General features: G+C 40.6%; 2 protein-coding genes across 2 annotated transcripts; one reads left to right on the forward strand and one right to left on the reverse strand.

Moving 5' to 3' along the window:
- Positions 1-746: 746 nt before the first annotated feature.
- Positions 747-8,449, forward strand: sap30l (sap30-like). The gene is made up of 4 exons (XM_041952241.1): positions 747-1,484; positions 4,050-4,172; positions 4,592-4,690; positions 5,920-8,449. The coding sequence occupies exons 1-4, from the start codon at positions 1,299-1,301 to the stop codon at positions 6,046-6,048; spliced, it is 537 nt and encodes a 178-aa protein (XP_041808175.1). The 5' UTR covers positions 747-1,298; the 3' UTR covers positions 6,049-8,449.
- Positions 8,450-10,333: 1,884 nt separating this feature from the next.
- LOC121617694 (heart- and neural crest derivatives-expressed protein 1-like) lies at positions 10,334-12,160 on the reverse strand. Its single transcript, XM_041952896.1, has 2 exons — positions 11,678-12,160; positions 10,334-10,506 (listed from the first exon to the last, which is right to left on the reverse strand). Exons 1-2 carry the CDS (start codon positions 12,158-12,160, stop codon positions 10,411-10,413), a joined length of 579 nt encoding a protein of 192 aa, XP_041808830.1. The 3' UTR covers positions 10,334-10,410.
- Positions 12,161-20,114: the final 7,954 nt, after the last annotated feature.

Below are 20,114 nucleotides of genomic sequence, written 5' to 3' on the forward strand. Positions count from 1 at the left end.
TGTGCAACCACCAGAATACTTCTTTAAATCATACTAATAATACTTGAGATGTAACCAAAACATTTAGACAATACAAATGTACAATGTACAGCATGTGAAGGAATTTTAATGTCAGCTTTCCCGGTTTATATTCATTTGCTAGCTTCTGTCTCCCCCGAGCGGTGAAAACTGGAATCACATCGTGGTGGCGATGTCAACACATCTGTGCTCATTCATTTTGACTTCGGTACGTTTGTATCAACCAGACAGGAGGAACATAAATCAGTTCCTTACAGTTGTTATGAATGAGTGTTTAACGTAGTAAACAGGCAACGACAGCAACAGGCTCCATATCAACATAGTCTCTGCTGTATCACCAGCCTGGCCCAAAGAGCCTTCCTCTCACCGCAGTTTCAAGACTCTGAGAATGTGGATTTCACGTTCATCCATTTACATTTAGATTATTTCACAGATGGGCGACATTATATAATTAATTGTCACGTATTCATTGTGAAGTATGATGCAAACTGCAAAGCTCATTTTACAAGTTTCTACCATAGTGTTAAAAGTCCCTTCAAGTGACGGCGACGCCACCTCTTACCCTCAGTCACAGTACAAAACATGACGCCGAGTGATACAGGAAGAGCTGCCGGAAGATTGATGTTTGTTTCAGCCAATGAAATAGCAAGATTCTCAGGATATTACCGCCTTTTTGTAAAATTGGCCAATCGTCGCGCAGGACGGGAACTTCCGCCAAGGACACGGAGCATGTCCATTGTACGAGGTGTTCTGAAAGAGTGCCGCGATTGTTGAGGTGCAGGTAGTTAAATACGTGATTTCTTCAAAGTTGTGTCATTTGTGGTAGCCGGTCGCCACATTTTAGCGCAGGATCGTACGGAATTGATGTCATATGCGAATCTCACAGAAACGTAGCCATTTGTTACAGGGGTAAACAGTGGCGGTCTCACCATAGGAATTTGTTCGTTAGCGGCAGCTCAGCCACCCTGCGGTCCTGCTCGAACGGCTAGCTAACGTTAGCAGCACCTGTTTTGTGGTGTGAATCTACCGGAGAGCTGTCGGGATATGTCTCTAACAAAAGGTTGTCCTGTTTCGAAATAAGTCGCCGGGTTCGGGCCAAAACATCAAGGGCTGTTAGCTCGCGAACTAGCCACTTAGCCGAGCTAACTAGCTAACGCTACCGGATTGTCTTTCACAAAAGGGCAACGCGTGAACAAGAGACCTGGTAGCTAACCAAACGCTTGGTTCGTCTTTACTATTTTATTGTTTGAGTTGTCGCACATAGAGCATTACAGTACAGAATGAATGGGTTCAGCACAGAGGAAGACAGCCACGATGGACCGCCGGCTCCGCCGTTTTATGGACAGAGCTGCTGTCTGATCGAGGACGGAGAGCGCTGCGGCCGGTCAGCTGGAAACGCCTCCTTCAGCAAGAGGATCCAGAAAAGCATATCGCAGAAGAAACTCAAACTGGACATCGACAAGAGTGTAAGTGAAATTCAATTAAATTATTCTGTTTTGACATGCAGATCAGCGATTGTAAGTGCAAGATGATACCTGAAAGTTAGCTCTTGGGGAAACTTCAGACTACAGATCGCAGCTAATGCAAGTTAGCTAGTTTGCGCCAGTTAACGTGAAAAAACAAAAGGCCACGTTCAAATCTGTTTTGATAGCGTTACTGTAGCTGCGATTGTTGTTAATGTTTGTAGCTGAATCTGCCCTTAGCCGGTTTAAATGCCAGGCTAGCGTTAGCTGTGCTAGCTACCTGGACGACGTGCAGGACAACAGAGTCCTGCCCACATCAACTTAAAGCTTTCTCTCACTGCAACAGTTTCCTGCAGCACGCCTACGCTGTTCTTCATAAAATGGCTGTTGCCAGGGAAGCTAACCGTGTTGCTTCACCTCAGTTCAGCAAACTGCCTCATTTCAAAGTGGCTCAAACTACCCGCAGTAAAGTGATTCGTACCGTGAAGTGCACACACGTCAGCTTAACATCAAACACCGGAGCTGCGTCAGTCAGGCCAGTTTTGCTCCGTTTTGTCTTTTGGTTTTGCACTTTCTGTCACCGTTTTCCCATTACAGCTCGCGCTTTTAAATGTCAGAAGTACTTCGTGCTGCAACAAACGATTATTTTCATTGTCGAATAATCTGTCGATTGTTTTCTTTGATGTTTATAAATGTCAGAAAAACGTCGATAAGTGTTTCCCAAAGCCCCAGATGACGTCCTCAAACTCCTTGTTTTGTCCACATGCCAAATATGTTCAGTTTACTGTCATAGAGGAGTAAAGAAATGAGGAAATATTCACACTTGAGAAGCTGGAATCAGAGAGTCTTGACTGTTTGTTCAAATGACCCAAACTGTAAAGTAAATTACCAAAATAGTTGGTGATTAATTTCATAATTAACAACAGAACCATTAATTGTTGCAGCTTTGGAGATATTTTTGTTGGACAGGCCTACGAAAATGATTTGTGTGTCTTGCCAGAACATAATGAGAAAAACTTGTTGAGCTAGACAGTTGGCACAGACATAGAACAAAGTCTGGATCGACAACTGGCAACTGTTCCAAGGCCCTAGACCCCCGGGGGTTGGTAGTTTGTGGTAATTTCATCTGTAACAAAGTTGTTTGGGACTATGCACCTCTGCAATAAAATATATTTGGCCTGCTGCTAATGATCTGAAGGGACCTGCAGATTATTGTCATGATTTTGTCTGTTAGGTGTCAGGAAATACTAAAAGATTTCCATCAGTTTTCCAGAGTGACATCTTCAATTGTCTTGTTTGCCCAACTGTCCAAAACCCAAACAGATCAAATATTTAAGAGAAAGACAGCAAATTGTCACACTTAAGAAACTGGATCCAGATTACGTTTTTGCTAAGAATGTTGCTCTAATGATTTATTGATTGTCAAAATTGTTGATTGATCTTTTTAGGCTGGATCTTTATTTATTATATGAATGCCACATGTCACAGAGTTTTTTATCCTAAGCTTGTTTGCAGTGTCTGTCTGTGATGGGCCTTTGTCCAAATACACACATTAACAGAAAACACATTCAGAATAGTACAAAACACAACAACGATTCAAGAAAAATACCATAACTAAGTTTGAGGATGTGTTAAAATAATTCAACTTTAATATCTGTATTTATTTCTGTTGGTTTTATGCTCACATTTTTCATTCTAAGTAAATTTGTCTTTAATTAACTCACCATAAAGACAAAGTAAACCAGGGCCAGGGTCATTCTCCTGTGTCATGTGTGATATGCTGTGTGCCCTGTACCTGATGACTACTTAAGGCAACAGGATGCATTCACAATGCACAAAGAGCCGTATGTACAGGGGGTCCTTCAGCTCAACTTTGCACCACGGCCACCAAGCACACAGCAGTGTTGTCCCTGAATGCAAAGATTTCTGAGAATGTGTTGTTCCTGCTGTTAGCCACTCTGTACTCAGCTTTCCTCGAAGGCGTTGTGTGACTTGTTGCTGGTTCAGTCCAGCCAGACATATGAGCTCAGTTGTCTTTAGTGTGTGTGTTCTGCTGTTTGCCTGCAAGTTTCTCCAGACATGCTGGGACTCCTGTGACAAGTCACATGTTCTGAGCCCAGAATGAATGCACAAGTCCTCAATTAATGTCAGTTATTGACGTTACAGATAATCTATAGTTAGGGCCGGGTAACAAATCTCAAAACTATTTCAGTTATTATATAGAGAGTTTTCAATATGTCTGCTTTTGGCATGTTTAAGTGCTGAAGCCTGATCAAATCACCCCTGTAGTTCTGTTTTACTCCTGTTATTTCCCTTTATTCATAAAAATTCCCACGGAAAGTTTCCACCTTGAATATTCCATGAATTTTGCAACCCAATAAGTAGTACCGAGGTCTTGTTTGCACCATCTTTGATTCGATACTTCTTGTTTTAAGTCATAGCTTTGCCACTTTCATGTTTCTTGTACGGCTGCTTTTGTTAAGACATTGAACACGGCTGTGTCTGATAAAGATTTAAGATTTTCTACATGGCAGACGACTCCTTTAAGACTCATCAATATGTTTGTAGGTGCGACACCTCTACATCTGCGACTTCCACAAGAACTTCATCCAGAGTGTCCGCAACAAGAGGAAGAGGAAGACCAGTGACGATGGAGGAGAGTCCCCGGATCATGACGTGGAGGTTCCTGAGGTAATGTGGACCAACATGTTAGTTACAACAATCAACAGGCATCATAGTTGAAGCACGACAGAGCAAGAAGCACTGCCAACTATGCAGAGGAACAGAAGTAAACACACACAGGAAACCTTAAAAACATCAACTCACGGTGGAACTATCATAAAAAATGTGCTTTCACAACCACCTGTACAGTACTATTTAAATAAAGTTTCTAATCATTGTTGCTCTTTTGAGAAATTTTGTTTTGTACTGTGCTTAGTTGTGCTTGTGAGCTTTTCAGTTTTTAGATTTCTCCATTAAACTTCGTCTCCCTCTAAAAGCAGAAAATGAGGCAGAATCCTCTGAGAGTCTTTGGTGAATCCTCATGGACGAGGGATGAAAACTTTAGCATCTTATAACTGACCGCATCCCCGTCTCTGTTGCATTTTCAGGTCGACCTTTTCCAGCTGCAGGTGAACACGTTGAGACGCTACAAGCGACACTACAAGCTGCAGACCAGACCCGGACTCAACAAGGCCCAGCTGGCAGAGGTAAAGAGCTGAGTGACTGTGGAGATGTTGCCCACTGCGTGGCGGGTGTCCATCACTTTTGCACTGTAAATGACAGAGTAACGTTGGCCACGAAACCCTGTGAATATGCAGGATTACTGGAACTGAGGAACCTTATTGTGTGTCTAAATTTTGTCTCTCAGGCACAGTTTCTTTTCTTTTAACGGTCCCTGTTCTGGGGGCAGTACTCTTTAATGGCCCGGGAACAATCAGTCCTGATTTAGCTTGACAACAAGCATAAGCCTCCTAATAGATGATGTTAAAAGCAACGACCCAGAGAGCGACCAACACAGACGAAGAGAGAGAACTTTATTTATTTGATGTTTGAATGGATGCAGTGTCACATGACAGTAAATTGTCATCAGTTAAAGGTTTGACAGCCATTTATCAGGCTAAACTTCCTCACATGTTGATCACTGTTGAAATGTGTTGCTACAGACGTTTTCTCACTTTTAGCCTCACAGAAACTTGATTTCACAACTTGTAAGCAGCCCCCTTTGGAGGTTGCTTTTTCTTTGATTCCTTATTTCAAGGATTTCTTTGGTGCAACCAGTCTGGTAGTTCATATTGTGTAACACTGAAGGCCACTGAGCTGCCCTCATTAGGTGTGCCCGGCGTCTTTCTTCTCAACCCCCGCCTCCATATTACTCATTTACTGTGATATACGTAGTGTCGCAGGTCCTATTCCACAGTAATTGGTCATGCAGAGATTGTTAGACTAATTTGCCAAATCGACAGGTGGACTTCATGCAGCTGGCTCGGCCCTCATCCTGACAAATACCTCCTCTGTGGTGGGGGGGGTGGCGTCGGATGTGACTCTGCTGTCGAACAGTGGGAATGAGTGAGAGAAACTGGGCTGCAAGTTGAATGTTTCCCCAGGCTGCTAGTCAGGTTCAGGCCCTCCTATTAATGAGCCTCCCACATCATTAATAAAGCACCAGTCAACAGCCCTCAACCAGTTACAGCTGGCCCCGCGTTCAGGAGGACCAGTGGCAGAGCAGTGAGGCGCAGCTCACAGGATGTGTGCTTTCTTCTCTTTTGCCTTGTAAATCCAAACAGCCATTAGGTCGGCTTCAGTTAAGTCTTGATTAAAATAAATTAAAACATAAACACGAGACAATTGATGAAAATAAATGGCATGTAGATGAACACGGGAGGTTTTGAGAGTTTTAATTTTAACCTCTCGCTCTTCCCTTCCTCCCCCTCTGCAGACGGTGAGTCGTCACTTCAGGAATATTCCAGTGAACGAGAAGGAGACGCTGACCTACTTTATTTACATGGTGAAGAGCAGCAAGAGCCGCTTGGACCAGAAAGGCGACGGCGGCAAACCGCTGGACTAAACCTCCCGACGACAAGCAGAGCGGCAGTAGCTCCATCAGTAACCGGCAACCGCAGCGACAAACAGCAACGGCGGTTATTCTCAAAACCTGGACGCCACTAACCGCAACAACAGCCAAAACCAGCTCCTCCTGCAACCCTGTCACCGTCCCGCTCCTCTGTGAGACCAGAACACAAACTCCTGCTGTCCTGAGAGGACATTTAACTGAAACAGAGGAGAATTCAGGGCAGGATGAGTTCACTTTTGCTCATTTTGTCCTCCTCACCTAAAAGCAGCCTCTGCGCATGTCGTCACAGCGATCGATCCTCCTCCAGCGCATTTGCTCCTCCTCTCCTCCGCAAAAGCCGGGTCCCAAAAGACTGTCGAGGACCGGGACTCGCTCTGCAGGGTTTTACGTCGTCATGCTGTAATGTAACTTATCAATATATACAAAAGAACAGTGTCAGAGTCCAACTTTAGTAACTTGGTTGAATGCAATGTACAATATAGCTGCCTTAAGAGTAAAAAAACGAAACGCGTTTCGGTATATTGGGGAATCTTTTCTTTGACTGTTAACATGTTCACCATGGAATGCTTGTGCCAAACAGGAAAGCGTGTCGGGTTGAATGATATCAAGTGGATTTTTCTTTTCTTTTTTTTTTTAAAATTGAGAATGAATCCTTGGAAAGGGCGCCGCCTCCGCCAAAGTTACGCCAAGCATATCAGGGCTCGGGGTCAGTTTTCTCCTCCGGCGGCTCAAGATTCACGTTAAATCCACCCTTCTCAATAATGTCTGAAACAGATTGAAAACAAGCTGATCTCAGTCCTGATCTTTAATCTTTCAGTCGCCCTTTTCCAGCTGGAGGTGATGCGTTTAAAGACAGGTGGTGGTGAATGATGTAGCATTTGGCTGTGGCCCGCTCTTCTCCTTCTCGCTAGCTGTTTGATGTACGTATGAACACACACATTTATTTCTTCCGTGCATCGCAGGTGTTGGTAGCTCTTTTTTTTTCTTTGTATCCCAGTTTTCTCTCCTCCTCTTTAGTTAAGCCTTAAGTTGTATAAAGTTGTGTCTGTCTGCATATTTGATTTTGATTTCTCCATCCCCCCCCCCCCCCCACACACACACACACCTGAAGTGGAATGTGTGTTTGTGTGTGATAGGGGTGATTACTAGCATCATTTTAATATTTAAGAGCAGTGTTTGTGGACGACGTCTCAACTCTTGATTTCACGCTGAACATACCGGATGTATTTCAAGAAGCTGGGTCGACAAGTTGGCGACTAAAGCAGAAAAAGAATGAAATGTTCTTTTGAAGAATTGATCAAATTAAAACGTGCCCTCCCTCCACGTCCGCCAGCAAAAATCACAGTTTTACTGGACGTTGGTTAATGAGGTCGTCCAACACAAATCTAATTTGGCACCAAATGTGGCGTCACACCACAGCCGGCTTTTTGTTGGTGTTTCTTTACACTCGGACTGAGTTTACTGCATGACCATCTGAAAGATTCACATTTGTATGTAAACACTAAAGCGCAGTGACTCTGCATTTTGGCCATTTTCTTAATAATGAATCTGACAAATATTCAAGTAATTGATGAATTATGTAGAAAGATCTTTTTGTTTTGTTTTGTTTGATTGGGTTTATGTTTCAATAAATGTAAGTCACAAGCCATGATGGGAAGTCACCAGTAGCCACCAGTGACCCCAGTTAACATCAAACTTTTAATATGAAGAATCCGACACTGCAGAAAACCTACAAGCTTATTTAAATTCTTAATGCACTGCTGAAACCTCCAGGCCGTGGACAACTTTTGGTTTTGCATCTTCTCAGATCTTCAGCTCCAGCTCTTTGCTCGTCGGTTTTTACAGTGATTGCACACAGTTCGGAGTTCTTGTTGGGGTTCTTTTCAAATACTCTTCATCCTCTGTCACACATTGTATTTATGTTTGTCCACCACACTGAGTTAATCTACTTCTGACAGGGTTGTTATTATTATTTTTAAGTGTCTGTTATACTTTCTGTTTTGCTTGTAGGTTTGTTAGTGTCATGTAGATAACACCCAACTTTATTAACACATAGGCCAGGCCACATTAACCTAATTGTTGTATTAGAAGAAAAAAAAAAAGATATTTAAATATGGCTGCTTATTGCTCCTAGTGATGATAATAATAATAATAAATGTATTGTACAGGCAGAGGCAACATTCTCGTTTCTCGTCTCTATTCATTCACAGGTATTATTACACCGTATATATGAACACATTAAAAAAAAAAAAAAAGATGCAGCCTGATGAATTGTTTCTTTTGTCAGTAACCGCCATCGACCACCAGGTGTCACTGTAGACCCTCCTTTTAATTGGGCTGTATTTTAAAACACCAGGACGAAACTAAATCAACAAAATAACAGCAGCAGTGACACATGTTGAGTTCACTTAACGTTTGTCTTTTCCCCCAGTGAATAAGATGGAGTTTTATATTTATGAAGGAGTCATCAGTTCTTTTAATAAGATGTAGCATGCATGACTAATTGGCACTGGAGGATTAGATCATTATTGAAAATTAAAAGTTTTCAAGAAATGTTATAGATTTTGTACAATTTTATGATTTCTGAACCAGTTATGAATTGTCTGAATAGTCCTGACATCGACCTCAAATTACAATTCAGTCATTAAATGTATTATTGGAAGTGTGTAAATAGAGTTAGAATTCCAAATGTATAATCTCCGAATTATAGAAATACAAAAAAAGGTGGAATTTGTAGAAAATAATCGTAATTGTGACGGAAGGAATTAATTAACAATTCTAAATGTTTGCTAAATTATCTGATATTTATTGGATTAATTTCAGATTTTTTTTTCATGATGAGACTGATCCTCCTCTGTTTATTATAATCGATATTTCCCCAATGAAAGCAAACAGAACAAAACAAAAACAGGCAAAAGGAAAAATGAAGTCATCGTCTGGTCTTGGCGGAATAATCTGTTAAATCTCTGTTGGAGAAAACAGTTAAATAAGAAACAACACCTTCACGACAGCTGGAGTGTCATAAAATAATTCATTTATTTACGGAACTATATATAACTTCACATCCAATGTACATTTCCATCCACATTGCGCACAGTAATAAACCTTTTATCCCTTTTAGTTTTAGTGTTTTACATGTCGGAGTGAAAGCTGTGCGTCTTCTCAACATTCAGTCGCGTGTTCGTCTTCTCCGAGCGGACAGTGACAATAATTTTGAGGTAGATTCAGTAAATTCAATAATTTTCTACAAGAAACGTCAACAACAGCCGGTATAGTTTACAGTACAGTATGACTGGGATAATAATGCTTTAACGCGCCAAATTCAGCGGGATGAAAGAGAGACAAATGGAAGTTTGCCGTCAATGATGTGTTTCCTCTGAGCTCACAAAGCATTTTTAATTTGATTTTATTATATTTCCGTTAATTACATTACATGACATCACTAAAGAAGCCTGTCTTGTTAAAATCCAAATCCAGTGATCAGGAAATAGATCAATTCGCTTATTATCTCATATTTTTTGAAATGGCTCGTTGTTTCACTCATTAATGTTTTAAATTATAATAACATGTTTTGATCAACATGCAGGTGTGATGTCTTGTAAATGTGTTTTATAAAAACCTTCAGGCCGGAATATGTCACAATTCGTGTCTTCACGATACTGTAATTTCCCAGCGGCATTAAACTAACTCACAGCGTGCTGCCAACACACGGCAAAAAGTACAGATCTGTTTCTTAAAATTTGATTTAAAGTTAAGATAATTGATCCCCTTTCGGATTGGATAAAAATCTACCAATCAACACCTGTCAAAACTCAGTTTGAAAACCGTTACTTAATGTTCTGTAATTTCCGAAATAATCTGAGCAAAAGAATTAAAAAATCCCAAATATTTTTCCATCTTTGCAACAACATACTCCACTTATCATTTGCTATAATTTATTTATTTTCTGCTCCAGCGCCGTCAGATGTGGAAAACACCATCAAGTCGATGCCAGATAAAACACATTTTTAGGGCAGACAGATGTTTTTTGACACCGTGGCCACATCTGGTCTACAGTACTGGAGGGGTGGAAACATCAAAAAGCAGAAATACCACAAATATCAAACACCTACAGTCAGATTAGTGTGCCGAGTCAGAAACCACAGCAGGAGAAAAGAAGAGCAACACAATCCATCGCGCGAGCTGTTTATCTCCGCATGTTGTCCTTTAATTCGCTCTTTTTTGCGCATCATTGCACGTGCACAGCGGTGTGTTTAGGTTCAGCCAGTCAGTGGTTTTTTTATCTGATTTGAATCCAGAGTCTCTGAGGAGGTTTTTTTTTCTTTAGTGGGGGAGGAGGAGGAGGAGGAGGAAGGGTCACTGGTTGAGCTCCAGAGCCCAGACCTGCTGCGGCCACCCGGTCCGGCCCTTCACCTTCTTCTCGGCTCCTAATGACTCCTGCAGGCCGTCAGTCTGTGACACCAAAAACACCAAATTATCATCAGCAGGAGAGGCTAAAACACAGGAACCTCAACCTCAGCCCAATGAGAGTTACTGCACTGTCACTAGATATGGCAACATTTCTTGCAATATCTCTCCACGACATATTAACATCAGAGGTTCACGCTCCTCTGAGAGCCTCATTACGCTGGAAAATAAGGTGGGTGCTGTTTGGGGGGGCCTCGGTGACGCAATCAGGGCCATGACATCACATGCTCTCATTAAGTGAAAGTCAGTGAGACCTTGATCAAACCTTTAGACTTAACTTAACCCAAACAATTGACCAAATATGGAAGAAAAAAATAAGTCACACATTAGCCTATATGATATGCAGTATTAAATAATGATGCGTGCTTTAAAATAAAGCTATTGTTATGTGACTAAAACTGAATTTTAGAGTGTATTTAAATACAGGACTATTGATTATTTATATATTATATAACATTATCAATCTATAGGCTACAGGCGATGTGAGGAAATATTGTAATTATGCATTGATGAATATTTAACTGATGTAGGCTATTTGTCATTATGAACAGCTGGAGAAGCACGTGCCGTTTTGCTTAAAGCAATTCCAGTGTGTATGAAGATATAAAGGTCTAAATGTACCAACAAGGTCAGCATGACTATGCTTTTTTCAATAAGGTGAATGCTGTTTTAATTATTATTATTATTATTATTATTATTATTATTATTATTATTATTATTATTATTATTATAGGATACTAAAGCTGTGTCTTTCTTAATGAATACTGTGGCCTTTATAGTGGATCACGTCCCACAAAAATAGGAGTCTAAATATAACTGGTTGCACTGCTGTAGTCCTATTTTGGATTTAATAAAAATAGAATTATAAGAAGAATAGAATATAGAATATTTTCTTTCTTTGGGAACTGTGATTATAATTGAGATGTAAAAGACAGGTTTTATATTTAGGCTTTATTTTTACACTTTGTGGCTTCAGTCTGATAAATCTGAGCACATTATTAAATCCCACCTTAAACTACTCTTTCCATTTTTACGCATTTCTCAGGCCTCCAGCGATTTTTCTCAATCACTCAGAAATGTGAACTAATGAGCTCCTGACATGTCTTCGGTTGGGATTGTTTTGATCAACATGAAAGTTTCGGAGGCTTCTACTTACCTGTTCCCGTTTCCTTTTCAGATCCCGGTTTTCAAATTTCTTAATTTCGGCCTTAAAGCCCTCCGTCTCCCCAGAGTCTTTGGCCAAGACGTCCATCAGGTAGGCGATGTAACTGGTCGCCAGGCGTAAAGTTTTAATTTTAGATAGTTTTGTGTCCGCCGGGACGTTGGGGATACACTCCCTCAGCTCGGCAAAAGCTGTGTTGATGCTCTCCGTCCGCCTGCGCTCCTTCTTCGGCCCCGACGTTCTCCTCTTCCCCATCCCCGCTTGGAGCCCCTCCAGACGGGCGTCGTGCGTCGCTCCGGGCGCTCCGAGCTCCACGGCCGGGTAGGGCGCCTGGATCTGGAAGTCCGGTGGCACCTCGCCGTGGTTCACCACCCAGCTCTGGAAGTACGGCGCATCCTGGTGACACCGCTGGACGAACGGGAAGGGTTCGTGCATCAGGTGGTGGTGGTGATGCTGGTAGCCCCCGATGAGGTTCATGTTGAACGGGATAACAAATGTGGTCGTTGCCGTGATTTCCGTCGCCCTCCGTCTCTCGCTGCTGCTGCCCCAAAACGGTCTCTGCGCGGGGATCCACAGCCGACAGAACTCATTCAAGACTTAAATATGTATTCCCGTGAATGCATTAACGAGTCAAGCCAAACGCAGCCACCAACTTTTACATGGTCGTCATTCTGAAAGCGACCTCAGCCGAGGTGAAATAGGCCGTAAAAGGTTTATAATTCCAGAGAGCAAATCTCGGCGATGCGCTGCGCTCCACTTGTGTCTCTTTCTTGCGATCGCTTCCCGAGGAGGCTGCTCTGATTTGCCCAAGAAATTTGACCCCGATGAAGGTGTGAGGCCCCCAGGTTTATATGATTTGGATGTCAGCGTGGAAAGGAGGCAGCCAATAGAGGAAAGCGCTCAGGATGGGAGGAGTGTCTGGAGAGGTTTGCAATAACATGCGCCATGGTGCCATAATCTCACGGCACAACACAAGGAACAAATATCTGCTTGCTGGAGTCAGTGGTGACACAGACGCGCACATATATGAGGGGAAAAGTGGTTAACCTGTCCCAAGTTTCCAAGTTCTTTATTTTTTATATATTTATTTTTTGGTCATTCCTAGTGTCCTTCTTTTTGTTATGGAGAGGTTTTACGCACACAATTTACGCGCCCTCTATTTGGCTAAGACTGTTTATTAGGTGTGATTTTTTAAATTCAAGATGAAAATAATTACTTGTGCTATTTTTATTTGTTAACTCGTCGTCTATCATGTAGGAAACTGAAGTATGTGAACACTGCAGGGATGGAAGTTAGGATTAGTATTTTGAAGTTGCGCACAATAAAATTAAAGGAGGAAAAAATCAGATAAAACTCTCCCCTGCTTTATCTAACAAATGAAGGATATTTCAATCCACAGACACGGTTTAAGGCTCAAATACTGAGGTTTAGTACTCAAGCCTTTAGAAACTAAACTTTCTGATACATGAGTTGTCTCATTTGTTTTAGCACGAATTAATTTTCTGACAATTAACAAATAACGAGAGGCACAATTTAGTTTATATCAAAAACATGACAATATATCTAATTAACTTTCCATCCTACTTAAATGTGTTGCTTTACGCCATAAATATCCTCTGAAATTATGAAATTTTTTGTCTGTTTTTCTTTCCAGCTCCTTCAGTCTAATACTTGTCTAAAGATTTTCTAGGATTTGTTCATATTTTCTTAAACTCGTAATGGCCGTTTTGCGCGCATGTTATCAGCGTCTCTCCTTTTCCAGTAATAACATGAGGTATATGTCAGAGCGCTCTGGGAAGTGTAAATGAACAGTTTGATGAATTATTCGGTACTTTTGGGACAGACACAGTCTGCGGCCTGTTGTCATCATACCTCCGCGGTATAAGGAAAAGGCCTGCAGCGCCTTTATCTCCGCATTCATTCCCCCACAGCTCCTCACACACTAAACACATCATCTTATCTCCATCGCCTAAAAACATTATCCCATTACATTACATGACCTTGACGCTATTTAGAAACCATTTACGGCAGCGTCTTATCTAAATACAGCCATAAATCAGGAGGTGTCACCCTGCAGCACGGTTACATGTATTCCATAAAAGCTCTCCCGGCCTGCTCACTGTTTACAGCACGGCAGTTTGCGGCATATTTCACCTTCCAGCCGTGTTACAATAAATAATCATCAGTCACAACTTTATGTCCCTTATTTTACACGGACAGAAGTCTGCACGGAAATATTCCCATAATATTCTTATGGACGCATATGGTTCTTTGTAGTTGAACTATAGTACTTTGTGTTTTTTGGTTACTATATTTTTTTTTTCATATAAGCTCAATATAATATCCGGATGTGTGCATATAGTCTTCATAACTTTGGTTAATTATCTTTTTAAATTATTAATATTATTTCAATAATCTCATCATTTTCAACCAATAAACTGTAGCACTACATTTTAGTTATATTCCTTATCTCCAGCTATTACTGCAGGATCATACACTACCGATGACATTATAAATACAAATACACGCTTGTAAATTGTGTGTATGGTTTTGAGAGAGTGGAACATAAGTATTTACGTTTTGTTCAACTTTGCACCTCTTTTCTCGGAGTTATGAATTTCCTTTGCAGATTCATCAGATAAGACTCATAAATTACCCAAAGAGGTTGCACCAGCTGGAGCGGCTGCAACACCGAAACGCTGCTTTCACTTTAATGCATCATTAATTTCACACTCTGAAGGGAGCCATTCGCAATAATCAGCACTTTTACTTTTGAAGTACACTGCATGACGTTTACTTCAGTAACAAAGCAGGACTGGAGTATTTTGCATCCTTATTAATAGCTTTTTGAAATAAAGTGCTTCACAGATACAAAACGCAAGAGAACACATAACAGAAATGATTTGGACATTACAAAATAAAATCCTTAAATTCTTGAAAATTGAAACTGAATAATGAGTAACAGAGGATGTGAAAACCACAGCATTTCAACAATATCCATAAAGGGACTCAGTGTCCCTGAGGTGCTTTAATACATTTGGTTTTGCTGAACTTATCAAACTTTATGTGTCTGTATCCTTTGGTGCCAATAATATTCCTGTGATACTCCATAATGATGTTATTTTAATAGACCTGGTACCAAAAACCTTTGTAACCCCACAGCTGAATTTAAATGCATTTTGGCATTTTAATATGTAGATCTCAGATGTGCAAAATCACAATATAATACAAAAGCTTTCTAACAGGATTGCAACTTTTCGACCTTTGTTTTGTTTTGTGAGGGAGAGCGTTCCAGAATTGTTAAAATATCAGAAAACTTTGCACAAACCTGAGCAAACATTATTTGTATGTTTTTCACAGGCTGTTGCAATTCAAAGTGGCTGCCAAGTGCAGAGTTAATAATGAGACACACATCACACACACACAGTAATACAAACAGTACCGGCGCACACGCTGAATTCATCACATGAATGGCTGCATAAAACAATAATATTACCAATATTATTTACATATTTCTATGCAGGCTGGTGTTGCTTCTGGGGGCACATCCTCCTCTCCGTCCTGTTTGCCACTCACATGTTACCTCCGCTGTCAGCATGAAAAACACCATGCAGCCTCCAGAAAGAAAACCTGACACTGTTGATTAAGACGTCCACTACACAGAGATGAAATACAATACCGGTCACATCCCCCTCTTCTCTCCCTGTGTCACTTTCTCCTCCACTCTTCCCTCCATTCTTTCTCTCAATGCATCACTTTGCACCAAACCTTTAACCAGAACCTTTCCTCTTTTTTGATCTACTTTTTTCTCTATGCTTGCTATCGCCGGAGGTGCTGAAAGACCTGGGCAGCAGTAATAGTCTCTTCATATTTTGCTTTCAACCCCAATAGACTGGAGTCATCTCTCTCTCTCTCTCTCCCCTCATGCTGCTTTGCCAGGGGAAACATCCAAAATAGGTCATAGGGAGCCATCTTGGCCGTGTTATGAATTCTCCTCATAATTGTTTGTGTCATCATGTAGATTTTTCAATAGACACTGCTTCCCTCCTCTTCAGAGTGCTTACCCTCAACTCTACATTTCCAAACAAATATTCCCCCTGATTCAAAGCCGAGCATGCTCAGCACGGAAAACGCTGCACAGCACGCTCAGGCCCGAGTGTTTATCATACGGAGGCTCCTACAGTCTATATATTCACCTCTGGTGTGCATGGACGCCGACACGCAAAGCTAATTAAACCCACTGGGTACAATTAGACATGGCGGCTCCTCCTCATTCTGGGAAATGTGGGCAAACTGGGTCATGCCAGTGGCGGTCCATGACTACCCCAGAGGCCCAGTGTCCTCTGTGGGTCTGGCTGAAGTGGAGTAAGAGGCTACACAAGATGCAAAAATGGCCTCTTCCATTTCATTTATACATACTCTGCTCGATTCTTTTTCTATCCAATGTCATGAGTTCAGATCTCATCTCTGTGAGCTAACAGGACGTGGTTTCGGAGAAAATCTAATCAAAAATTGGGATAATGAGATCAATCTTTGGAGAAGCAAATACTGCTCTTTCTCATGCAACGCTCATTTCAACATGTTTCAAATGTCAAACTTTAGCGGCTCGAGCTTTGCTGCTTGTCAGATTCGATATGTTCAGTGCACTCTTCTTTTAGACGTTCACAGGATTAAAGGCTCAGTTCACACAAATTCCAAAAAACAACCATTTTCCTCTACTGGTGTCCAGACGTGCATATAGTTTTGGTTTTATGCTCCCAGGTTTTGATATAATTGTGAGAGATTTTTTTGCCTCCTCACCAACACAGTGGAGGTGAATGGGAATTAATTTGTGGAGCTCACACTGAAAAATAATTCAACTGACTTTCCTTTTCAACAATTCTTTTTTTTGCTGTGTGGATTATTCAGATTCACTGCACATTGTTTCTGGACAGAGATGTTTTTTCAATATCATTTTTCAATGCTGTGAGCATTTATTGATGTGAATTTTGATATTTCAAACCTAGACAAAAATGCCACATGAAATAAGTGTGTGGGGGTTTTTTTTGTGTGTGTGTGTAATTTGGGCAAACAGACCCTTAAAGAATACCCTGGGGAACTCAATTTTTCTTACTTTGTACCCTTGTCATCTTTCATTTATGTATTAATTTTAAAACATTTTTTAATGCATGTTTCAGTATTTTTGGTGAAATATGGTGATTTGTCATTTGGATGTCTCTTTCTATTTATCATCCTAGTTAACTGCACTGTATCCAGCACATACTGTACCATGTGGCTGTGAGTTATCAGTCATGTCTGTGGTTTGTCATCAGTATTATGAATCAGCTTGTTTGTCAAAATAACAACAAAACTTTTAAAAAAAAGTTTTTTTTAATCAGTTTTTGGTAAAAATCATTTTGGTTGAGATCAGATTTAGGTTTAATGAGCAGTGATGTTTTAGTGGGCTGGATCGCTTCTCAAGCTGCAACTCCAGTGGAGACTAAAGACGAGACAGTTTATTGTTTGTCATTTGGGAGCTTTAGCAGACCATTTAGTTTTACTACAGCCACTTCACCACAGCGTTATCTCTCACTTTCTAGTCCATCTCATTATCTGAACACAGAAAATCCTCCACCGCGTCAGAAGCTGCTTTATTCCGTTCTTACATATTTAATTCCCTCCTGTCGTGCGTCCATTGATAAGTGGTTGTCGTCTCCATGAACGTCTGCTCTCTGGTATCTCTGGTCATCTGCGCGTCAAAGCTCCAGAAACTGTCCTCAAACTGCTGTAATTCTGCCCGTCCTCAGCCAATAAAGATAAGAGCGGGACGGCTGGAATGTGGAGCAAAGAGGTGACGGTGACGGGATGAAGGGACGTAAACTCACATCAACTCCAACACTTTCTGGACCAAACAACTGTACGTGTTTATCTGACAAGTCATTTGTTTAACAGGAATTATCAGGCACTTTTTATACAAATTAATGTCAGTTGTAAGACTCCTACTGTTATTAAACAGCACTAATTCAACAATATAAGCAGCTCATGACAGTTTTTACTCCTGCTGGTAGTTTGGCAGCTCATAGGAGGTAAATATTCTTTACAGTTCAGAGAGGTTTGGTTTTCAGCAGCAGTTGTTTCTCCATAATAAATAAATCAGAAACCTAAATGTCATCAGCAGGAATCAAAGAGAAAAGACATCACAAGGCTTGACTGACAGGTGATTTCTAGGAATTTGTAATTTGTCCATCAAAATGTCAAAGAGCCAAAGGTGATGTCACCACAATGCTTGTTTTGTCTGAAGAGGAAAGGATGGAAGTCACACTCACAAGTTGTTGCTTGATAAGTGACTTAAAATGATGATTTCATTATCAGAACTGGTGTCAATCGTTTTTCTCAATATCCACTAATTGGGTTTACTGATACAAAGATGATCAATATGTCAAGATGATAATCTCTGGAACATTTTAGGGAAACATCAACAGTGTAAACAGTTGTGTTGGTGGCAGTTGATGTGGTTTGGTCATCACCGACTGGAATTACACTTCCTGTTTCTTCCTGTTTGAGAAGCAGAGTTTGGCTTCTTCTTTACGCCAACATGATTCATCAGCGCTGAAATGATTCATCAATTAATCAATTAGTGAGTCATCAACGATTATTCTGACAGTCAATTAATAATTTAAGATCTTATCATCAAAAACACAAAGCGTTTTTTTCACTTATCCTCTCAAAAGTTCTTTATTTCTAATAATATATAATTTAGATTTTTTCTTTTTTTAGCATCATTCCAAAAAACCAAGAATTTTAAAGATGTTGAACTTGTTCTGATTATTTTCTGATTATGATTAAATAGTTGAAAGAGTAAGTAATAGATTAGTCAGTAATGAAGATGATTTTTTTGTTGTGATTCTTTGTGAATTTAAAGCAGGAGTTAAACCAGAGGAGCATTCAGCGTCACATATATCAATGACAAGCTTCACTTACCCATGTTGATCCTTTCTCTTTACTTACACTGGTCAGAAGCATCAAACCAAGCCTGCCCTCCACACACACACACACACACACGCACACACATACACACACACACACACACACAGTCAGGTCCTGTGCTCTGGACTGCTGGACCACCGGCAGGTCGGGCTCTAATGATTTCACAGCAGCAGATTTAACAGAGGGTGGCTGCTCTGTGTCAGACGAGCCCAGAGGGTTTAGAAAGGCTGACAGTCAAAACATGGACATAAAGGTTTGACCCTGAGAAATCGAGAGGTGGAGGCGGTTCAGGGACCGACTCCTCTAAAAGCATTTTCACATAAGAGGCTTCAACCCTCTACCGAATATTTCACACAGTGCGTAATAAGTGTTACAACCTGAGAGGGAACGACACGCTTTCAGGAGTCTGAGCATCTAAACACTTTGGATAAGCTCATTTACATTTGTAGACCATGTTGATTTAAATGAACAGTTTTATCACCTCTAATCTTATTGATGTATTTGTTTTGTTAAAAGTTCTCATTATAGAGTGAATCCTGAATGACTCTTATTTATTCCATTTCCAACTTAACTTATTCATATTTTCCATAGGTTGCAGGTCTATGTCTTGTAAGGATTTTTGGATAAACACATCCATCGAATGACTGTTTGTTATTCGTTAAGATGAAAGTTGCTCAATCAGCATTCATATTGCTCACATGCTTTCATACTCATATTATGTCTCCATTCAACTTATTGTTTAGTCTTTTGTTTTTTTTGTCTCTATTTGTCCTCATTGAGCTGTATGTCTTTCTGTTCTCTGTTTAAACCAGAGTCAAATTCATTGTATGTAGGCACATAACTAAGCCGATTCTGATTCTGACAGCAATGCTGTTGTTTGGCTGCGTTTTGTTAAAAAACACCGATTGGCATTCCCTAATTATTGCATCGAATGAATGTCATGAGACACTTGTTTTTGGTTCGTTTGCACTGCAGATGTAGTTTACCTCTATGTTTTCTGGTCTGTATGTTCTCATCAAAAGAGAAAGAGCCATACAGCTGCAGAGAATATGTTGTTTAACATAGAGAGAAGTCAGACTACACAATCGTTATCATGCTGTCAACTGTGATGCCCTAATGGTGGATCCACCCGTACAAACTCCTGCTGTGCAACCAAACTCTGTTGCAGAAAGATTTCTTTGAAATCCTAGTGGAGATCTGAAAGCTTGCAAAGATACAATATGATGATGGACTGAATTTGAGGGAAATGTGTATAAAATAATGGAGTGGGGAGTGTTATATTGGTGCAGTCACAAAAACATGGCATCCTGGGTTGAAATATGCAGTGCATGCATGCATGAAGTTTAAATAAAGAGCAGATTCAGAATGCAATGTAAGCTATACGTTTATGTTTTCATATAGAGAGAAAAATTCCAGTTTAATTCTCAATTTTTAGTTTTTTCTCTTTGAACTTATGTCTTTTTTA

This window comes from Chelmon rostratus, chromosome 14, assembly GCF_017976325.1.
Source record: "Chelmon rostratus isolate fCheRos1 chromosome 14, fCheRos1.pri, whole genome shotgun sequence".
Classification (NCBI taxonomy): domain Eukaryota; kingdom Metazoa; phylum Chordata; class Actinopteri; order Chaetodontiformes; family Chaetodontidae; genus Chelmon; species Chelmon rostratus.

Coding starts and splice junctions, on each gene's coding strand:
- LOC121617694 (XM_041952896.1), bottom strand. CDS start 12,160: ATGAACCTCATCGGGGGCTACCAGCATCACCACCACCACCTGATGCAC. Junction 10,507..11,677: donor TGAAAAGGAAACGGGAACAG/GTAAGTAGAAGC, acceptor TTGGTGTCACAG/ACTGACGGCCTGCAGGAGTC.
- sap30l (XM_041952241.1), top strand. CDS start 1,299: ATGAATGGGTTCAGCACAGAGGAAGACAGCCACGATGGACCGCCGGCT. Junction 1,485..4,049: donor AACTGGACATCGACAAGAGT/GTAAGTGAAATT, acceptor ATATGTTTGTAG/GTGCGACACCTCTACATCTG. Junction 4,173..4,591: donor ATGACGTGGAGGTTCCTGAG/GTAATGTGGACC, acceptor TTGCATTTTCAG/GTCGACCTTTTCCAGCTGCA.